Genomic DNA, 15,000 nt, shown 5'->3' with positions numbered 1-15,000 from the left:
GGCTCCCTGGTCTCCCTGACAGAGGAGGAGCATGAATATGACCCTGGAGACGGCAGCAGTGTGGACAGTCAGGTGAAGGAGCGTACACACACACACACACACACACACTCGCACCTGCACACCAGGTGATCTCACACACCTCCACGTACACCTGCACACGTATATGTTCTACGTGCATGTGCAGATATTTTAGAAAGACTTTCACAAACGTTGATCCATAACATGGCAGTGTGTGGGGGCGTCATGTCTTGCAGAGGTCAGCTCAGGGCGGGTGGTGTGCGGCCCAAACCTCCTCACTCACCCTCACCAAATCCGCCTCCATGTCGGCCATCTGCCCCAGAGATCTGGACGGTGAGTGTGTTCGCTTTGTTTGTTCTGCTGCTGTGCTCTGCTGATCTGGGACCAGTAAACATAAACTCGCACCTTATGGAAACACACAGGAATTTGGAGTCTTTACTGTACCCAGAGCAGCTGAGGTTTTACAGGACTTGTTCAAAACAGCGTCTATACCGCGATGCTTTTGGGAAGGTGTGTGTGAATCATCACATTCAATGTTGGTCTCACACACCTCACACTCTCAGCTTGTCTGTGGTGAACGCCTGGTGTTTGACACCTACCCCGTGTGCGTCTTGTTGTGCCGTGATCACCTGCTAGATCTAACAGCAGACTTGGTGTGTGAACTTTGCCCTTGGCCGGTCTTAACTGGGCTTGGAGCTGTGAACTGACTGATCATTGGCTGAGAATGTGACTGACAGCCTGCCCTGCCTGTAGTGTGTGCTGCTGGTGCAGGAGTGTGCCGCCCCCTTCACTGTCCAGCTTGTACTGTCGTAACTCCTGCTTTGGTCTCTCTCCTGTCCATCATCCTGGATCCCAGCAGTGACGGTTCGACCAAAGCGACGAATCAGCTTCTCCTTCAGCGTCTCATCCCTCCTCCCCAAATCTAAAAATCCCTTTGCTATTGGCTCTTCCTCAAGTGATGACGAGGCAGCTGCCAGTAAGTAAGATAAGAATAAGAAAGAAGAGAAAGAAAAACTAGAATGCTTGACCCTGCCAGAATGTGTGACCCCTAGCCCTGACCCCTTGCCCTGCCCTCTACTTGGTAATCCCCCGTCATGCATGCCCCCTCCCGCCACGTGACACCTCCCCCCCGCCACGTGACACCTCCCCCCGCCACCCGCCACGTGACACCTCCCCCCGCCACCCGCCACGTGACACCTCCCCCCGCCACGTGACACCTCCCCCCGCCACGTGACACCTCCCCCCGCCACGTGACACCTCCTCCCACTGCGTTTCCTATAGTGCAGGTATCACCAAATGGCGGACCGCGGTCCGGATCCGGACCCGAACGCCGTCCTGTCCGGACCCAATCACATTCCTGATTAACTGGATACGGACCCAAATGCCAAAAAAATTTTAACGGGAGACTATATTTTAAAACGGAGAATTTATTTTCAGACGAGTGTTACGTTCACCACCCATTTGAGTGTTACGTTCAACCCCCCCCCGCTCAACAACTTTCGTTCACCACCCCCCCCCCGCTCAACAACTTTCGTTCGCCACCGCGAACCCGGACCTAAGGTCTGAGCTATCTGCCAAAAATGGACCGCGGAAAGATTTAATTGATTACCCCTGCTATAGTGCTTGGCTCCTTCCCTGGTGGTGTTCACACTTATGTAACACTTTTTTTTTTTTTTAAGCATAGCAAAACCACACCAGTCAAACCAGTCAGATCTGGGTGGAGAACACAGTGAGGATGAGTGTGAAGTCTGACTAGTGTCTGGCTAGAATATCTGGTAATCCACTGGAATTTCTGGTCATCCATTTGTTGCTGTTTGATCTTGTACCTTATGGCTGTTCATGGTTCATAACCCGAACTGCAGAAAAAACTTTATCGTAGCGGCCGACCATGAGAGGTAGCGATGGTTGTAATTGTTTTCCCAAGTAAACAGCAGCTTACGCCGGTCTGCTGCACCATTGGCATTCATGGGTTGGGTTGGTGTGTGTTGGGTTGGATGGCATTTTCAGTGTTGAGGTGTGTGTTGAAGTGTTTGTATTGGTTTATGTAGCTTCTTGGCTGTGTATGTGTTCAGGCTGTGTGTGCGTGTCTGGGGGTGGGAGGGAACACATTCTGTTGGCTTTTCTGTGTGTGTGTGTATTTGTCAGTGAATGTGTGTGAGTTATGGGGTGTATGTGTATTGGTTTGGAAGGCTTTTTTGTGTGTGTTGGGGTATGTATGTATGTTGGGATGGCAGGCTTCACAAACTACTACAAAAGACCAAAAATATGTGACATTAGTTTATCAAGTTTAACAATCTTTATTTTCTCTGAACTTGAGTGAACATACAGTATTTGACCACACAACCAGTTCTGATTTTGTCTGGCAACTCAAAAACCACGTGGATTGATTGACTCTTCCATTATAGGTTTTCTTTGTTGTGATTGGCTCTTCCCATGATGGATTTTCCTTCTTCTTTCAGACTGTCCGCCACTGTCCGGGACGCTGGAGAACAGGTAAGATCCCCACGTGGAGTGGAAGGCATTCTTCTGTGATTCATTCTTTATTCTTCCCTTTACCTTTGTTTTCCTTCTGTGTCTGCATTTGAAGTCTTAAAATATACTGCATGATTCTACACTCCCATTTAAAGTATATCGGAGGAGGAGCCTGGTCCTTTGAGGAGTGACAGCGAGGCCAGAGTGGGCGGGACCAAAGTCAGCCGCACCTTCAGCTACCTCAAGAGCAAAATGAGCAAGAAAAGCAAGGTGTGTGTGTGTGTGTGTGTGTGTGTGTGTGTGTGTGTGTGTGTGTGTGTGTGTGTGTGTGTGTGTGTGTGTGTGTGTGTGTGTGTACCTGGACCAGGACCGTAGATCCACGATTGCAGAGAGAAGGGACTGGACTATAGCGCAATAGTGTTTGGTTAGTGCTGCTGTGAACACATGTTCTCGGTGTGTGCGGTCGCGTTTACTGGATTGTGGGAAGGCGTGTGACTTCACATCTGGTCACCTGACTCAGGTGAGCAGTAGGCGGTGGGGGTCCTCACTCAGGTGAGCAGTAGGCGGTGGGGGTCCTGACTCAGGTGAGCAGTAGGCGGTGGGGGTCCTCACTCAGGTGAGCAGTAGGCGGTGGGGGTCCTCACTCAGGTGAGCAGTAGGCGGTGGGGGTCCTCACTCAGGTGAGCAGTAGGCGGTGGGGGTCCTCACTCAGGTGAGCAGTAGGCGGTGGGGGTCCTCACTCAGGTGCCAGCAGGTCTGTGTTCAGACTGGAGTAGAGAAGAGCACTGCGTCTTTAAGAAGGCGTGAAGGTTGAGCAGCAAACCCTACACACTCCACATCATCTCACTTCCTCTGCCAGCGTAGGAACTGACGTTCGGGGTCGGGTGTGGACTGGAACGCTGGGGTTTGGCAGTCTCCCCGCGTCTGGTGTGTTTGGCTGCTGCTGGTTGAGGATGTCCGCGCAGAGCAGACGCTTTCTGCTGCAGAGACGCTCTCTGAAGCTGAGCAGGGTGTGGGTGGAGACGGAGGTGGGTCACCGGAGCGCTGCCCTCCCGCTCCGAGCTACGACCCGCGTGCAGAGCGCGGTTCCTTTGGTGTGATGCAGGCCAGACTTTCTCAGCCTGGTCATGGAGGCCCGCCCCGAGGTTCCACACTTTTCGCTCTGGTGTGGTGTGCTGTGAATTTGGGCCGAGCAGACCTGAGGGAGTGTCAGGGGGCTTTGTGGACGGACTGAGAAACGCTGATCTAGGATCAGTTGGGTTATGTTTTCTTTTTTGGTAGAGTGTCATTCGTTTGATGTTTTTTGTCTCTGATGCTATTCGGATGGCAGGATGTAGGCTTCTCTCCTCCGAGCTAAGCTGTGCGGTTCTGTTTCCGTTCTGCCACAAATGTAATGTTTACTGCTGTTTCGGTGATCGCTCCGTCACTCGCAGGAAGCGTCTGTGCATCTGTCATGAGCTGCTGAACAGTGGCCATGCAAGTGTTTACGTGTTGATCTAAGGCTTTCTGTTCCACCAGCGAGTTTCCGTATGCATGCAGTCAGTGTGAGGTGTTTTCTGACGGAGGTTCTCCCACATGGTCGAGCACCTCTGAGATGTTTTTCTTGGTCTCATCCCTTTGTGGTTCTGACAGAGACGCGGAACCCGGTTTCCTAACTGCAGACAGTCTGGGCTCTCAGACGTGTGGTTGAGTAAGAGACTAACTGTCCATCAGGTGTCCTGTCTTGGTGTGGTGACAGGAGCCGGTGTCGATATCTCACCACAAACACACCTGGTCTGTGTCCTCCTGGGAAAGTGCCGCTTGAAACTCGCCATTCATCTCCATCCACATTGGGATGATGTTCGGTTGACCATCACACATGGTGTTAATATGATTCTTTAATATTGTTCTCTTTGTTACATTAATGTTATTTGTTATGATCCCTTCTTGCTTTTTGGATAAAGCAGCATCTATAAAAACAGCTCAGTTGCTCACAGGTCATTACTCTGTCTGCCATCTTGTACTGCGTACATCGGTTGTGCTGATCACACATCGTTGTTTCCAACAAAAATTGGTGCAGACACTGGTTGGTTCTCCCATAGCACCAAGGTTCTCCGACGTATGCACCTGATCGATTGCGGTTCCTGTGTGAATGGAGCTGATGGAGCTATCGCTGGGGGTGGTCCGGTCCACCTGGTGAGGTCATACGCTAGAACGACCTCTAGAATCTTAAGCTCCAATTCTTTCATGTTCCTGTTGTACCTCTAGTTTAAACTGAGGTATGACACTCCGGTTTGTTTTAACCTGAGGTGTGACACCCGAGGGTATTTCAACCTGGGGTGTGACTCTAGGATATTTTAAACTGGGGTGTGAGTCTAGGGTATTTTAAACTGGGGTGTGAGTCTAGGATATTTTAAACTGGGGTGTGAGTCTAGGGTATTTTAAACTGGGGTGTGATTCTAGGGTATTTTAAACTGGGGTGTGAGTCTAGGGTATTTTAAACTGGGGTGTGAGTCTAGGGTATTTTAAACTGGGGTGTGAGTCTAGGGTATTTTAAACTGGGGTGTGAGTCTAGGGTATTTTAAACTGGGGTGTGAGTCTAGGGTATTTTAAACTGGGGTGTGATTCTAGGGTATTTTAGTGTTCTGCTGAGGTCATTGCTCACAGACTTCAGGCAGGTTTTGTTGGTTTTTAACTGACCGGTTATGTGATTGACAGACTGTATGAAGCGCATTGAGCTGATGGTTCACTATGATGGACAGTATGCAGTGTGATCATTTGATCTACAGTTCTGGTTCATTAATAGTCTGATCTAAATATCTGGTTTATTAATAGTTTGATCTACATATCCAGATTATTAATAGCCTGATCTAAGAATCCGGGTTATTAATAGTGTGCTGTTTACTCCGGGTTGTAGAAGAGAGTGGGCCACTGAGGTAGATCTCTGCACCGTGATAGTGTCTTGAAACGTGAGAACGGATGAGGGTGATGTACAGTATCGTCAGACTACAAGGTGACTGGCTGACCTTTCCCTACCTTCCAGAGACCTGTACTAGGAAGGCCGCCACCTGGTGGACGGGCATAATCTTTCACATACAAGCCTTTTTGTTTATTAGTCTGTGACTGATGTAGGAACGAGGTGCATTTTATTGTTGAGGAGTAGTGAGGAGTTTAATCTTCCCTCACTGGAGTCGGTCTGCTCCTGACAACAGCTGCTATGTTTAAAGGCGCTCTGGGCTAGGAACCGCACTGAGGGCTCATGGGTGAGAAACAGTGATATTTTACAGTACTTGTTGTTTACCAGCTGTGTGTGTGTGTGTGTGTGTGTGTGTGTGTGTGTACGTGTGTACCGTCAGGAGAAGGACCGTGAGAGGAATAAGGATGGCAAAGAGAAGGAGAAGAAGAGCTCCAGTGGGCACATCTTTAGCCCCGCCCTGACTCCTCCCCCAAACCCATGCCTTCAGTGCAACAAGCCAATCAACACTAAAGACGCCCTGCTGTGCACAGGTATGGACACACCTGCTTGTATCTCGGCATCTCTCTCTCTCTCTCTCTCTCTCTCTCTCTCTCTCTCTCTCTCTCTCTCTCTCTCTCTCTCTCTCTCTCTCTCTCTCTACTTCTCTCCATCTCTCACTCTTCTGTTTGATGGGCAGAACATCTGAGTGAGTGAGGTCTGCTGGGTTCTGACCTCTTGTGATTTGTCACAGTGGAATCATGAGTGGACATGTGAAGTGTACATAGAGCCTCTGTATGTGTGGTCCATGTATGTGGGACTGTGTAGGGTCACCCTCAGCCCGCAGTTCAGGTGTGCTGTGTGTGTGTGTGTGTGTGGAGTCACCCTCAGCCCGCAGTTCAGGTGTGCTTTGTGTGTGTGTGTGTGTGTGTGTGTGCGCGCGCGTGCGCGCACTGTCGGTGTGTGTGTAGGTGTGTAGGGTCACCTTCAGCCCGCAGTTCAGGTGTGCTGTGTGTGTGTGCAGGGTACCCGCGGGTCCTTAAAAAGTCTTAAAATGTCTTAAATTTAGTTTTCCATATTCAAGGCCTAAAAATGTCTTAAAATGTCTGGAATTTTATGAGGGGAGGCATTAAATTATTTCAGTTGTTCTGGCGCGTTGTGAACTTCGCCGAATCTAGCGCTAGGACCATGCAGAAAATAACCGCTCCAGGGTCCTAGTGCTAGATTCCTAGCGTTGGAGTATACGGCCTCTCAACAACGTCAACAATTTTAGTTCGCCAACACCACCCCCCCCCCCCCCCCGTCAACAATTTTCGTTCGCCAGGAGTGTGTGTATAAGGTGTGTGGGTGTGATGGTGGAAACTGTGTACAGTGTAAAGGGGGAACGCGTGTGTTGGTGGGTACTGTGTGTATTGAGTGTTTAGTTGAAAATGTGCATAGATGTAGAGACAGCAAATGAGACGTAAAGACTGATGGAGCCAAGAGACGTTTAAAAAGTGACTTGAGTGTGTGTGTGTGTGTGTGTGTGTGTGTGTGTGTGTGTGTGTGTGTGTGTGTGTGTGTGTGTGTGTGTGTGTGTGTGTGTGTGTGGACTTAGTTCGGCTCCAGCTGTGTGAGGGTGGAGGAGAGGGTGATGCAACAGCTTGCAAGAATAGTTTTGGTTGGTGTTTCAGGGTTGGTGCTGCAGTGCATCTTGGGTAAAGTGTGTGTTTGGGGAGTTGGGGGTATAGGACATCCTGTTGGGGGGAGCTGTGTGTACAGGTTGGTTGGCAAGAGCTGTGTGTGAGTGTGAGTGCGTGTGAGTGTGTATATGTGTGTGTGCGTGCACGCGTTTGTGTGTGTGTGTGTGTGTGTGAGAGAGAGAGAGCAGGAACTGTATTTTGTGTGTGTGTGTGTGTGTGTGTGTGTGTGTGTGTGTGTTTCTGCCCCCTCAAATATTCTTGCATGCTGTTGCATCACCCTCCCCTCCACCCTCACACAGCTGGAGATGAACAGGGTCCACACACACACACACACACACACACACAGACATCCTGCTTCAGTACTTTGCCTTTTTTCCTTCTCTCTGTTCTTTACTCTGTGCTCCATCGGTTTCTCTGGTTTGACTGAACACACTGGTGCTATTGTTTAGTTCCCAGACAGTTATGATTCATGACCTTCTGACCTTTTGTGTCGTCCCTGCTGAGCAGGAGTGTCCTCTGTTCTGCCCCTGCTCCTCCCATCTGCTTGTGCTCCGCCCCTCGGCCCTGCGGCCCCGCGCTATTGGCTGCTGCCCCATGGTGGAGCTCAGTGTTCTTCGCTGAAGAGCGCAGCTGTGCGCCTGGAGTCCAGCCTGCCAGCGAGAGCTGCTTGAGATGTTGGACCTCTCTCACCTTCATTAGTCCATGATGAATATCGGCATGGGAAATTACATAAATCTAACATGATGGCATCTGTGGGGCTGATGGGTCTGAATATGGACTGATGCAGCTGTTGGCCTCGGTCTGTCATGGCAGTGACGTTTTTAGTGTTATGATCAAAAGTGTTGGAGTTTGAAGAGGACACACACTTTGCTCTTTGGACTGTCTTATGGTTTTTGTTGTGTGAGGTGTGCAGAGACGTAGAATGTGTTGGGGTGAGCTGAGGCTCAGTGCATTCCTGGTCTCCTCGGTCCGTTTAGTGGAAGAGCTGTTATAAATGAGACATTAATGCTCTGGAGAAAAGCAGAGATGAGCAGATTAGAACTGTTGGGTACTTAGCCTGTTAGCTTGTTAGCTCGCTAGCCCATTAGCCTGTTAGCTGCTGTTAATGGTGAGGTGAACTGTGTTCCTCTCGACCGGTTCAGGACACGGGGTTTATGTTGTGTGTTGATACGGGTTTATGTTGTGTGTTGATACGGGTTTTATAGTGTGGGCTATAAAGGCAGGGGTCAAAGGCCTCTCATGGTCACATGCACCTTTCTGTGAAGACTATAAACACACACACACACACACACACACACACACACACACACACACACACACACACAGAGCAGATCAGTGTGTGTGTGTGCAGCTCCTTCCCCACCTGCTCCTCATGCCACACACTCTCACTGCTGACTTTAGTGACTTTAGTCACCAGGTTTTCACCAGATCCTAAACACGGCTGTCCTTGTGTTTACAGGCTGCAATGCACACGTCCATAAGACCTGCAAAGATGCAGCTCCGGTGTGTACTAAGGGTAAGGCAAAGGTAAGCTTGTGTGTGTGTGTTGTGTGTGTGTGTGTGTGTGTGTGTGTGTGTGTGTGTGTGTGTGTGTGTGTGTGTGTGTGTGTGTGTGTGTGTGTGTGTGTGTGTGTGTGTGTGTGTGTGTGTGTGAATAGACCTGATTTCAATTATCAGACTTGGGCACAACTTGATGATTAACTTCATTTTTTGACTCTTTAGCAACAGCAAACAGTTCCTGATTCAGCCATGGTACCTGGAATAGCTCTGAGAAACAAGGGTGTGGTTGGATTTGATATTCCTACATGTATGTACCCTATATGTGCATCATATGTACTTTATATGTACATTATATTTACTGTACATTGTATACAGTGTGCATTGTATATACTCTATGTACATTATATATACCCTATGTACATTTTTACTCTGTGTACATTATGTGTATATATATATGTATATATATATATATATATATATATATATATATATATATATATATATATATATATATATATATATATATATATATATATATAGTGTGTACACTATATATATATTTTGTTTCTTTATTTTAAAAATATTTACCCAGAATGCTGAATGTATTCAATTTTTTTTTCCAGCTGCATTGGCACGAGAACGCCCTCGCACCATTATGTTACTTCCTGATGATCAGGCCCCGCCCTCAGTACTGCCCTCTGCTCCACCTCCACGGAAAAGCTCTGGCATCATGGCACTCAACAACATCCCTCTATCTAAAAGCATCTCCATTAGCAACATCACAGGGTACAGGCTAACTCAACACCAGAACTAGTCCGCAACTACCACAGCCAACATCTCAAAGCATCTTCTTCTTTAGCAATATTTCAGGATCCATGATACCGTTGCTGCTACAGTTACTATAGCTATCACAGCTACCACAGCTATTATACCTACCATAGCTACCACAGCTATTATATCTACCATAGCTACCACAGCTATTATACCTACCATAGCTACCACAGCTATTATACCTACCATAGCTACCACAGCTATTATATCTACCATAGCTACCACAGCTACTGCACCTACCATAGCTACCACAGCTAATGTACCTACCATAGCTACCACAGCTACTGTACCTACCATAGCTACCACAGCTACTGTACCTACCATAGCTACCACGGCTATTGTACCTACCATAGCTACCACGGCTACTGTACCTACCATAGCTACCACAGCTACTGTACCTACCATAGCTACCATGGCTATTAAGCCATCACTACCATAGCTCAGCTTTTAAAAACTTTGGATACTAGAAGAGACTGGGAAGAGTGGGACAGACTGGGAGAGAGTGAGAGATTGAATGTGTGTGGCTGATTCCTACAGAATCTCTTCTGTCGTTTCAGGCAATTGGACGACGTGCCTCTCAAAGCGCTGAAGTTGCTGTCCCAGTCCACCGACTCCCTGAACAAGGGCAACCGGGTGAACGAATCCTTGGAGTCGCTCACAGACGAAGGTCAGAGTTGCCTCTCTGAGGTGAAACAACATCTTGTTTGTACTGATCTGAGAACAGCATTAAAGGATCCACGTTGAGGCTTCCATTTCAACTCCTGTATTGAAGGGCAGGATGCCCCCTGACCTGGGACCTGTAGATGGCGTGTGTTTAGGGTGTCATAACGGAAGCTTTGCTTGTGTGTCATGGGGCTTAGCTGAAGGGCTCTACCGTCTTACTCTGGCCAGAACTCATTTTACTCAGGAGTAACGGCCAGCCCTCTTGATGTTTGCCACACCTGTTTTGATGTCTGAAGAAAGTGAAATAATAAAACAATATAATTCAGTCTTTATCTTGAATTACAATTTTGAGTCAAAACTGTGTGAGGATGTAAGCTCACAATCCAGACGTGTCTAACTCGTGATGTAAGAAACAGAAACTGCTGTAGAACACCTGGAACCACACACTCCTCCGCAAAACTCGGCAGTGTAAAACGACGGTGTAACCATACCGTGTCACACGACAGTGTGACGAGGCGGTGCGCAACAAGCTCGCCCGTCATGTAGACCTGTGGCACTGTGGAGTGTGTGCTGAGTCCCTCTGCTCCACACTGCCCCCTACAGGCACAGAGATGTTGGACAGCCAGCTCCTGGGTGACTTTGAGGCAGATGTCAAGGAGCTGGAGGCAGACTCATGGAGCTTCACCGTCGATAAGAAATTCCTTAAACAGCTGAAGAAGGACGAGATCAAAAGGCAGGACGTCATCTACGGTAAGCCGGAGAGCTCAAAAACACCGACTGTGTTGTCGTCAGCATTGGGGTGAATCTCCACCTGGTGTAGAGTGCAGATTGCTTCAAGCACACTCACCATGGAGATGCGTCACCAGTCTTGTTATTTTTTGTTTCTCACTCTCTTCCTCTCTCTCTCTATCTGTTGCTCCACCCTCCCTGACCCAGAGCTGATTCAGACCGAGATGCACCATGTACGAACCCTGCACATCATGGCTGACGTCTACAGTAAGGGTCTGCAGAAGGAGGTCCAGCTGGAGTCACACGCCGTGGAGAAGATGTTCCCCATGCTCACCGAGCTGATGGACCTGCACACACACTTCTTCACACACCTGGTGGAGCGCAAGAAGGAGGCACGCAAGCAGAGGCCGGATGAGGGCGGATTCGTCATCCGCCGGATCGGAGACGTCCTCCTGGCTCAGGTGCGTCTCCTCACCCCACACAGCAGAGTTCCTGGGAGAGCAGACACCACCCAGACCACCACGGCTCTGATGCGCGGTCTTGGTGGTCAATGTGGGAGTCTCCATGGACATGAGAACCTGTAGCTGTCTGCAGTAAATGAGCTGCTGATGTTGAGCTGATGGTCCAGACATTGGTGTTGAGGTAGGGGGTCCTGCAGGACTGTCCCGCCATCACTTGGCTCATGACGTTAGTGAGGCTCACTATCCTCTCAGACGAGACACTGAAGAGTCTTAATATGCCAAAACATCATTGTGTTTAGTTTGCCTTTGTGTGTAGGATGTGTGAGTGTGTCATTGTCTCTCACCGTGTGTGTGTGTTTGTGTTTCAGGTGTCGGGCTCCAATGCTGAAACAATGAAGAAAATATATGGAAAGTTCTGCAGTCGACATAATGAAGCTGTAAACCTCTACAAGGAGCTACATTCCAAAGACAAGCGCTTTCAGGCCTTCATTAAGGTAACACACCCTCACACACCTTATTTACCCACAAACTTCATGTATTTTTACTTTTATCTTTATTTTATTATTTTCATTTCATACGTGTGTGTGTGTGTGTTTTGCAGAAGAAGATGAGTAGCAGTGTTGTGCGGAGGCTGAGTATTCCTGAGTGTATCCTGCTGGTGACGCAGCGTCTTACCAAATACCCCGTCCTGCTGCAGAGAATCTTGCAGCACACCCGGGGTAGGAGCCTGCTTCCTGCCCCCACGTACCCCCACACTTACCCCTGACCCCACACATTCCAACATCCACCTGCTACCAGATCCAGCACTCGGCTACAAGCCTCCAGAGTTCAGCCATTAAAACATGACTAAAGACTTAAATACTGAGTAAACAATGTGTAATAATAATGTTTCCTCCTCGGTTAAAAGCATGGTGTGTGTGAAATTCAGCAGAGCTGCAGGGTTTAGCCTCCACCCTGCTGTTGACCCTCTCTGACTGACTAAAGGAGCACAGTCGCCTCCTCCTTGACCCCCACCTCTCCACGTCCCCTCGTCCCCGTCCTCCTGTTGTTCAGACCCGGAGGAGGAGCAGGCCGATGTGACCCAGGCTCTGAGGCAGGTGAAGGAGGTGATCGCCGCCGTAGACGCCAAGGTTAGCGAGTACGAGAAGAGGAAGCGTCTGAAGGAGGTGCACAGCCGCACCGACAGCAAGTCCATCATGAGGATGAAGAGTGGGCAGATGTTCGCCAGGGAGGACCTCCTCAGGGGGCGGAGACTGCTGCACGACGGCCCCCTGCAGCTGAAGAACGCAGCCGGACGCCTCAAAGGTGGGAGGGGCGGGGCCATGCGTTGCTGCGGGTTACTGAACAGTATAGAAAATGCAGTATTGAACAGTACTGTAATAGCAGATACTGAACAGTACTGTAATAGTTGATGGTCCAGAAATCACCCTAAACACATTTTTTATGCATTTTAAGCTGTTATTTACACTTGTAGAAACGTGCGTGTAGAAACGTGTGTGTAGAAACGTCTGCTGATTGGTTGATGGTTTAACTGAAATTATATCCAGTTTTCACTTGATATAGTTTTTTTTTGTTTTTCTTAATTAGAATATTTTGAGTATTCATTACATTAATAATAAATTAGAGAAGGTTTTAAGTGAACACTTAATAGACCACTTAATAGAGTCCAGAATGAGCTGTGCAATTGCTTAGTCATGAGATGGACTTCATCTCACACACACACACACACACACACACACACACACACACACACACGTGTGCTGCATCACTGAGCTGGTATGGTGTGTGTGCAGATGTGCAGGCTTTGCTGCTGTCCGACGTGTTCGTCTTCCTGCAGGAGAAAGATCAGAAATACGTCTTTGCTCCACTGGTACGTTCCACACCCCCAACCAACATCTCCACCCACCCCAAACTGACACCAAGAGCACTTACACACCATGAAGTGTCTAGAGTACCTCCAATATAACTCTTTAGAGTAGAAGTCTTTTGTAGCTATGTATGATATATTTCTGAATATTTTACATATTTCTGAATATTTATATTTGTCATTACGCCCCGCCCCCTGCAGGACCAGCGGTCCACGGTCATCTCCCTCCAGAAGCTGATCGTGAGAGAGGTGGCCAATGAGGAGAGGGGACTGTTCCTCATCTCGGCCGGGACGGAGCAGCCGGAGATGGTGGAGGTCCACGCCAGCTCCAGAGAGGAGAGGAACACCTGGATACAGCTGATCCAGGACGCCACGCACTGCATGTGAGCTCCACCCGCCTGACGGAGGAGAAGGCCAAGCACCACACGACCTCACACACATATCTGTCTCCTACAAGCGTACTCCTTACATTTATTTGTGTTGCCGTGAGACACCATCTTCATGAGCACCTTGCATGAGCAGAAGATGACACAACCCAGACTCCAAAAAAAGCCGTTCACACATGCGTTTCCACACGGCTGTTGCTGGTAATGATGATGAACAGGAAGTTAAGAGTGTGTGGGAGGGTGGTGTGTGTGTTGCATGTAAAGTGTGTGCTCACTAGAGTGTATTCTTGTTACCTCTGACATTTCTACAGAGAGGAGGAGGAGGATGAAGGAATTCCAAGTGAAAATGAAGAAGATAAACGAGCCCAGGAGAACAAAGTTAAGGAGATGAAAGGTGACTCCTGTGGCTTTGCTTCACCACACCCTGGATTAGAAAGGGCTTTAAACACCACACCCTGGATTAGAAAGGGCTTTAAACACCACACCCTGGATTAGAAAGGGCTTTTACCACCACACCCTGTATTAGAAAGGGCTTTTACCACCACACCCTGGATTAGAAAGGGCTTTTACCACCACACCCTGGATTAGAAAGGGCTTTTACCACCACACCCTGGCTTAGAAAGGGCTTTTACCACCACACCCTGGATTAGAAAGGGCTTTAAACACCACACCGTGGAATAGAAAGGGCTTTAAACACCACACCGTGGAATAGAAAGGGCTTTAAACACCACACCGTGGAATAGAAAGGGCTTTAAACACCACACCGTGGAATAGAAAGGGCTTTAAACACCACACCGTGGAATAGAAAGGGCTTTAAACAAGATACGTGAATGGTAAGCACTCCTCTCACTGGCCCTTTTATTCAACATTTATAAAATCTTCTATATAATGGTGCTTTCAGTCAAAACTGCCAAGTTTTGCAGAGGAGTGTGAGGGTCCAGGTGTTCTACAGCATTGTCTTTGAAAATATACAGAGAATCATTTTACAAATTTTAGCTGTACAGTAGAACCCTGGAACTCCCCGCAAATTCGTTCCAGAAGGAGCGTCGAGAAGCAATGCAGTCGAGTTCCAAATCAATTTTCCCCATAAAAAATAACTGAAAACGAATGAATCCGTTCTCAACCATCAAGTTGAATTCCAATGCAAAGTCTGTCACACGAATGCCTTTTTCATACTTCTCTATGATCGCCCTTTTCAATTATTGAAAAGTTGTTCAGCCGTTTTCCTTTTCTGCTTTTCTGCTATGTCGTTCTTGGGACCCATGCTGTTTGTCTAAAACAGTACAAAAAACAACAAAAATACAGCAAAAACTTCGCGCCCAGCATCAAAATGGTTTAAAACTCATTGAACAACACCACCAACTAACGGCATGTGACTGAAGCACGAACTGTATTTTGTTTATAGAAGTCACATGAGTTGGGTCGGATTCCCGAAGTTTTGTTCGAGCTCCGAGACAAA

General features: G+C 48.3%; 1 protein-coding gene across 8 annotated transcripts in view; it reads left to right on the top strand.

Moving 5' to 3' along the window:
• akap13 (A-kinase anchoring protein 13) overlaps window positions 1-15,000 on the top strand; it is a 26,013-nt gene that overhangs the window by 3,250 nt on the left and 7,763 nt on the right. For 5 of the 8 annotated variants that reach the window (XM_077022574.1, XM_077022573.1, XM_077022572.1 and 2 more), the window contains 18 exons: window positions 1-72; window positions 255-351; window positions 875-994; window positions 2,478-2,511; window positions 2,646-2,760; window positions 5,826-5,976; window positions 8,564-8,631; window positions 8,827-8,911; window positions 9,228-9,390; window positions 9,993-10,102; window positions 10,702-10,848; window positions 11,035-11,288; window positions 11,657-11,782; window positions 11,890-12,007; window positions 12,342-12,593; window positions 13,082-13,158; window positions 13,357-13,538; window positions 13,853-13,935. The exon at window positions 1-72 is cut by the window's left edge and continues 112 nt beyond it. In XM_077022574.1, the coding sequence (XP_076878689.1) occupies window positions 1-72; window positions 255-351; window positions 875-994; window positions 2,478-2,511; window positions 2,646-2,760; window positions 5,826-5,976; window positions 8,564-8,631; window positions 8,827-8,911; window positions 9,228-9,390; window positions 9,993-10,102; window positions 10,702-10,848; window positions 11,035-11,288; window positions 11,657-11,782; window positions 11,890-12,007; window positions 12,342-12,593; window positions 13,082-13,158; window positions 13,357-13,538; window positions 13,853-13,935 (2,254 nt within the window). Of the gene's footprint in view, window positions 73-254; window positions 352-874; window positions 995-2,477; window positions 2,512-2,645; window positions 2,761-3,360; window positions 3,519-5,825; window positions 5,977-8,563; window positions 8,632-8,826; window positions 8,912-9,227; window positions 9,391-9,992; window positions 10,103-10,701; window positions 10,849-11,034; window positions 11,289-11,656; window positions 11,783-11,889; window positions 12,008-12,341; window positions 12,594-13,081; window positions 13,159-13,356; window positions 13,539-13,852; window positions 13,936-15,000 lie in introns of those variants that run through there. The other 3 variants (XM_077022571.1, XM_077022575.1, XM_077022577.1) reach the window with 3 other exon arrangements.

The sequence above is a fragment of the Brachyhypopomus gauderio genome, chromosome 11 (genome assembly GCF_052324685.1).
Source record: "Brachyhypopomus gauderio isolate BG-103 chromosome 11, BGAUD_0.2, whole genome shotgun sequence".
In the NCBI taxonomy this organism is placed as follows: Eukaryota; Metazoa; Chordata; class Actinopteri; order Gymnotiformes; family Hypopomidae; genus Brachyhypopomus; species Brachyhypopomus gauderio.
Note: the sequence above shows the minus strand (reverse complement) of the source record. Positions and strands in the feature narration are given on the sequence as shown.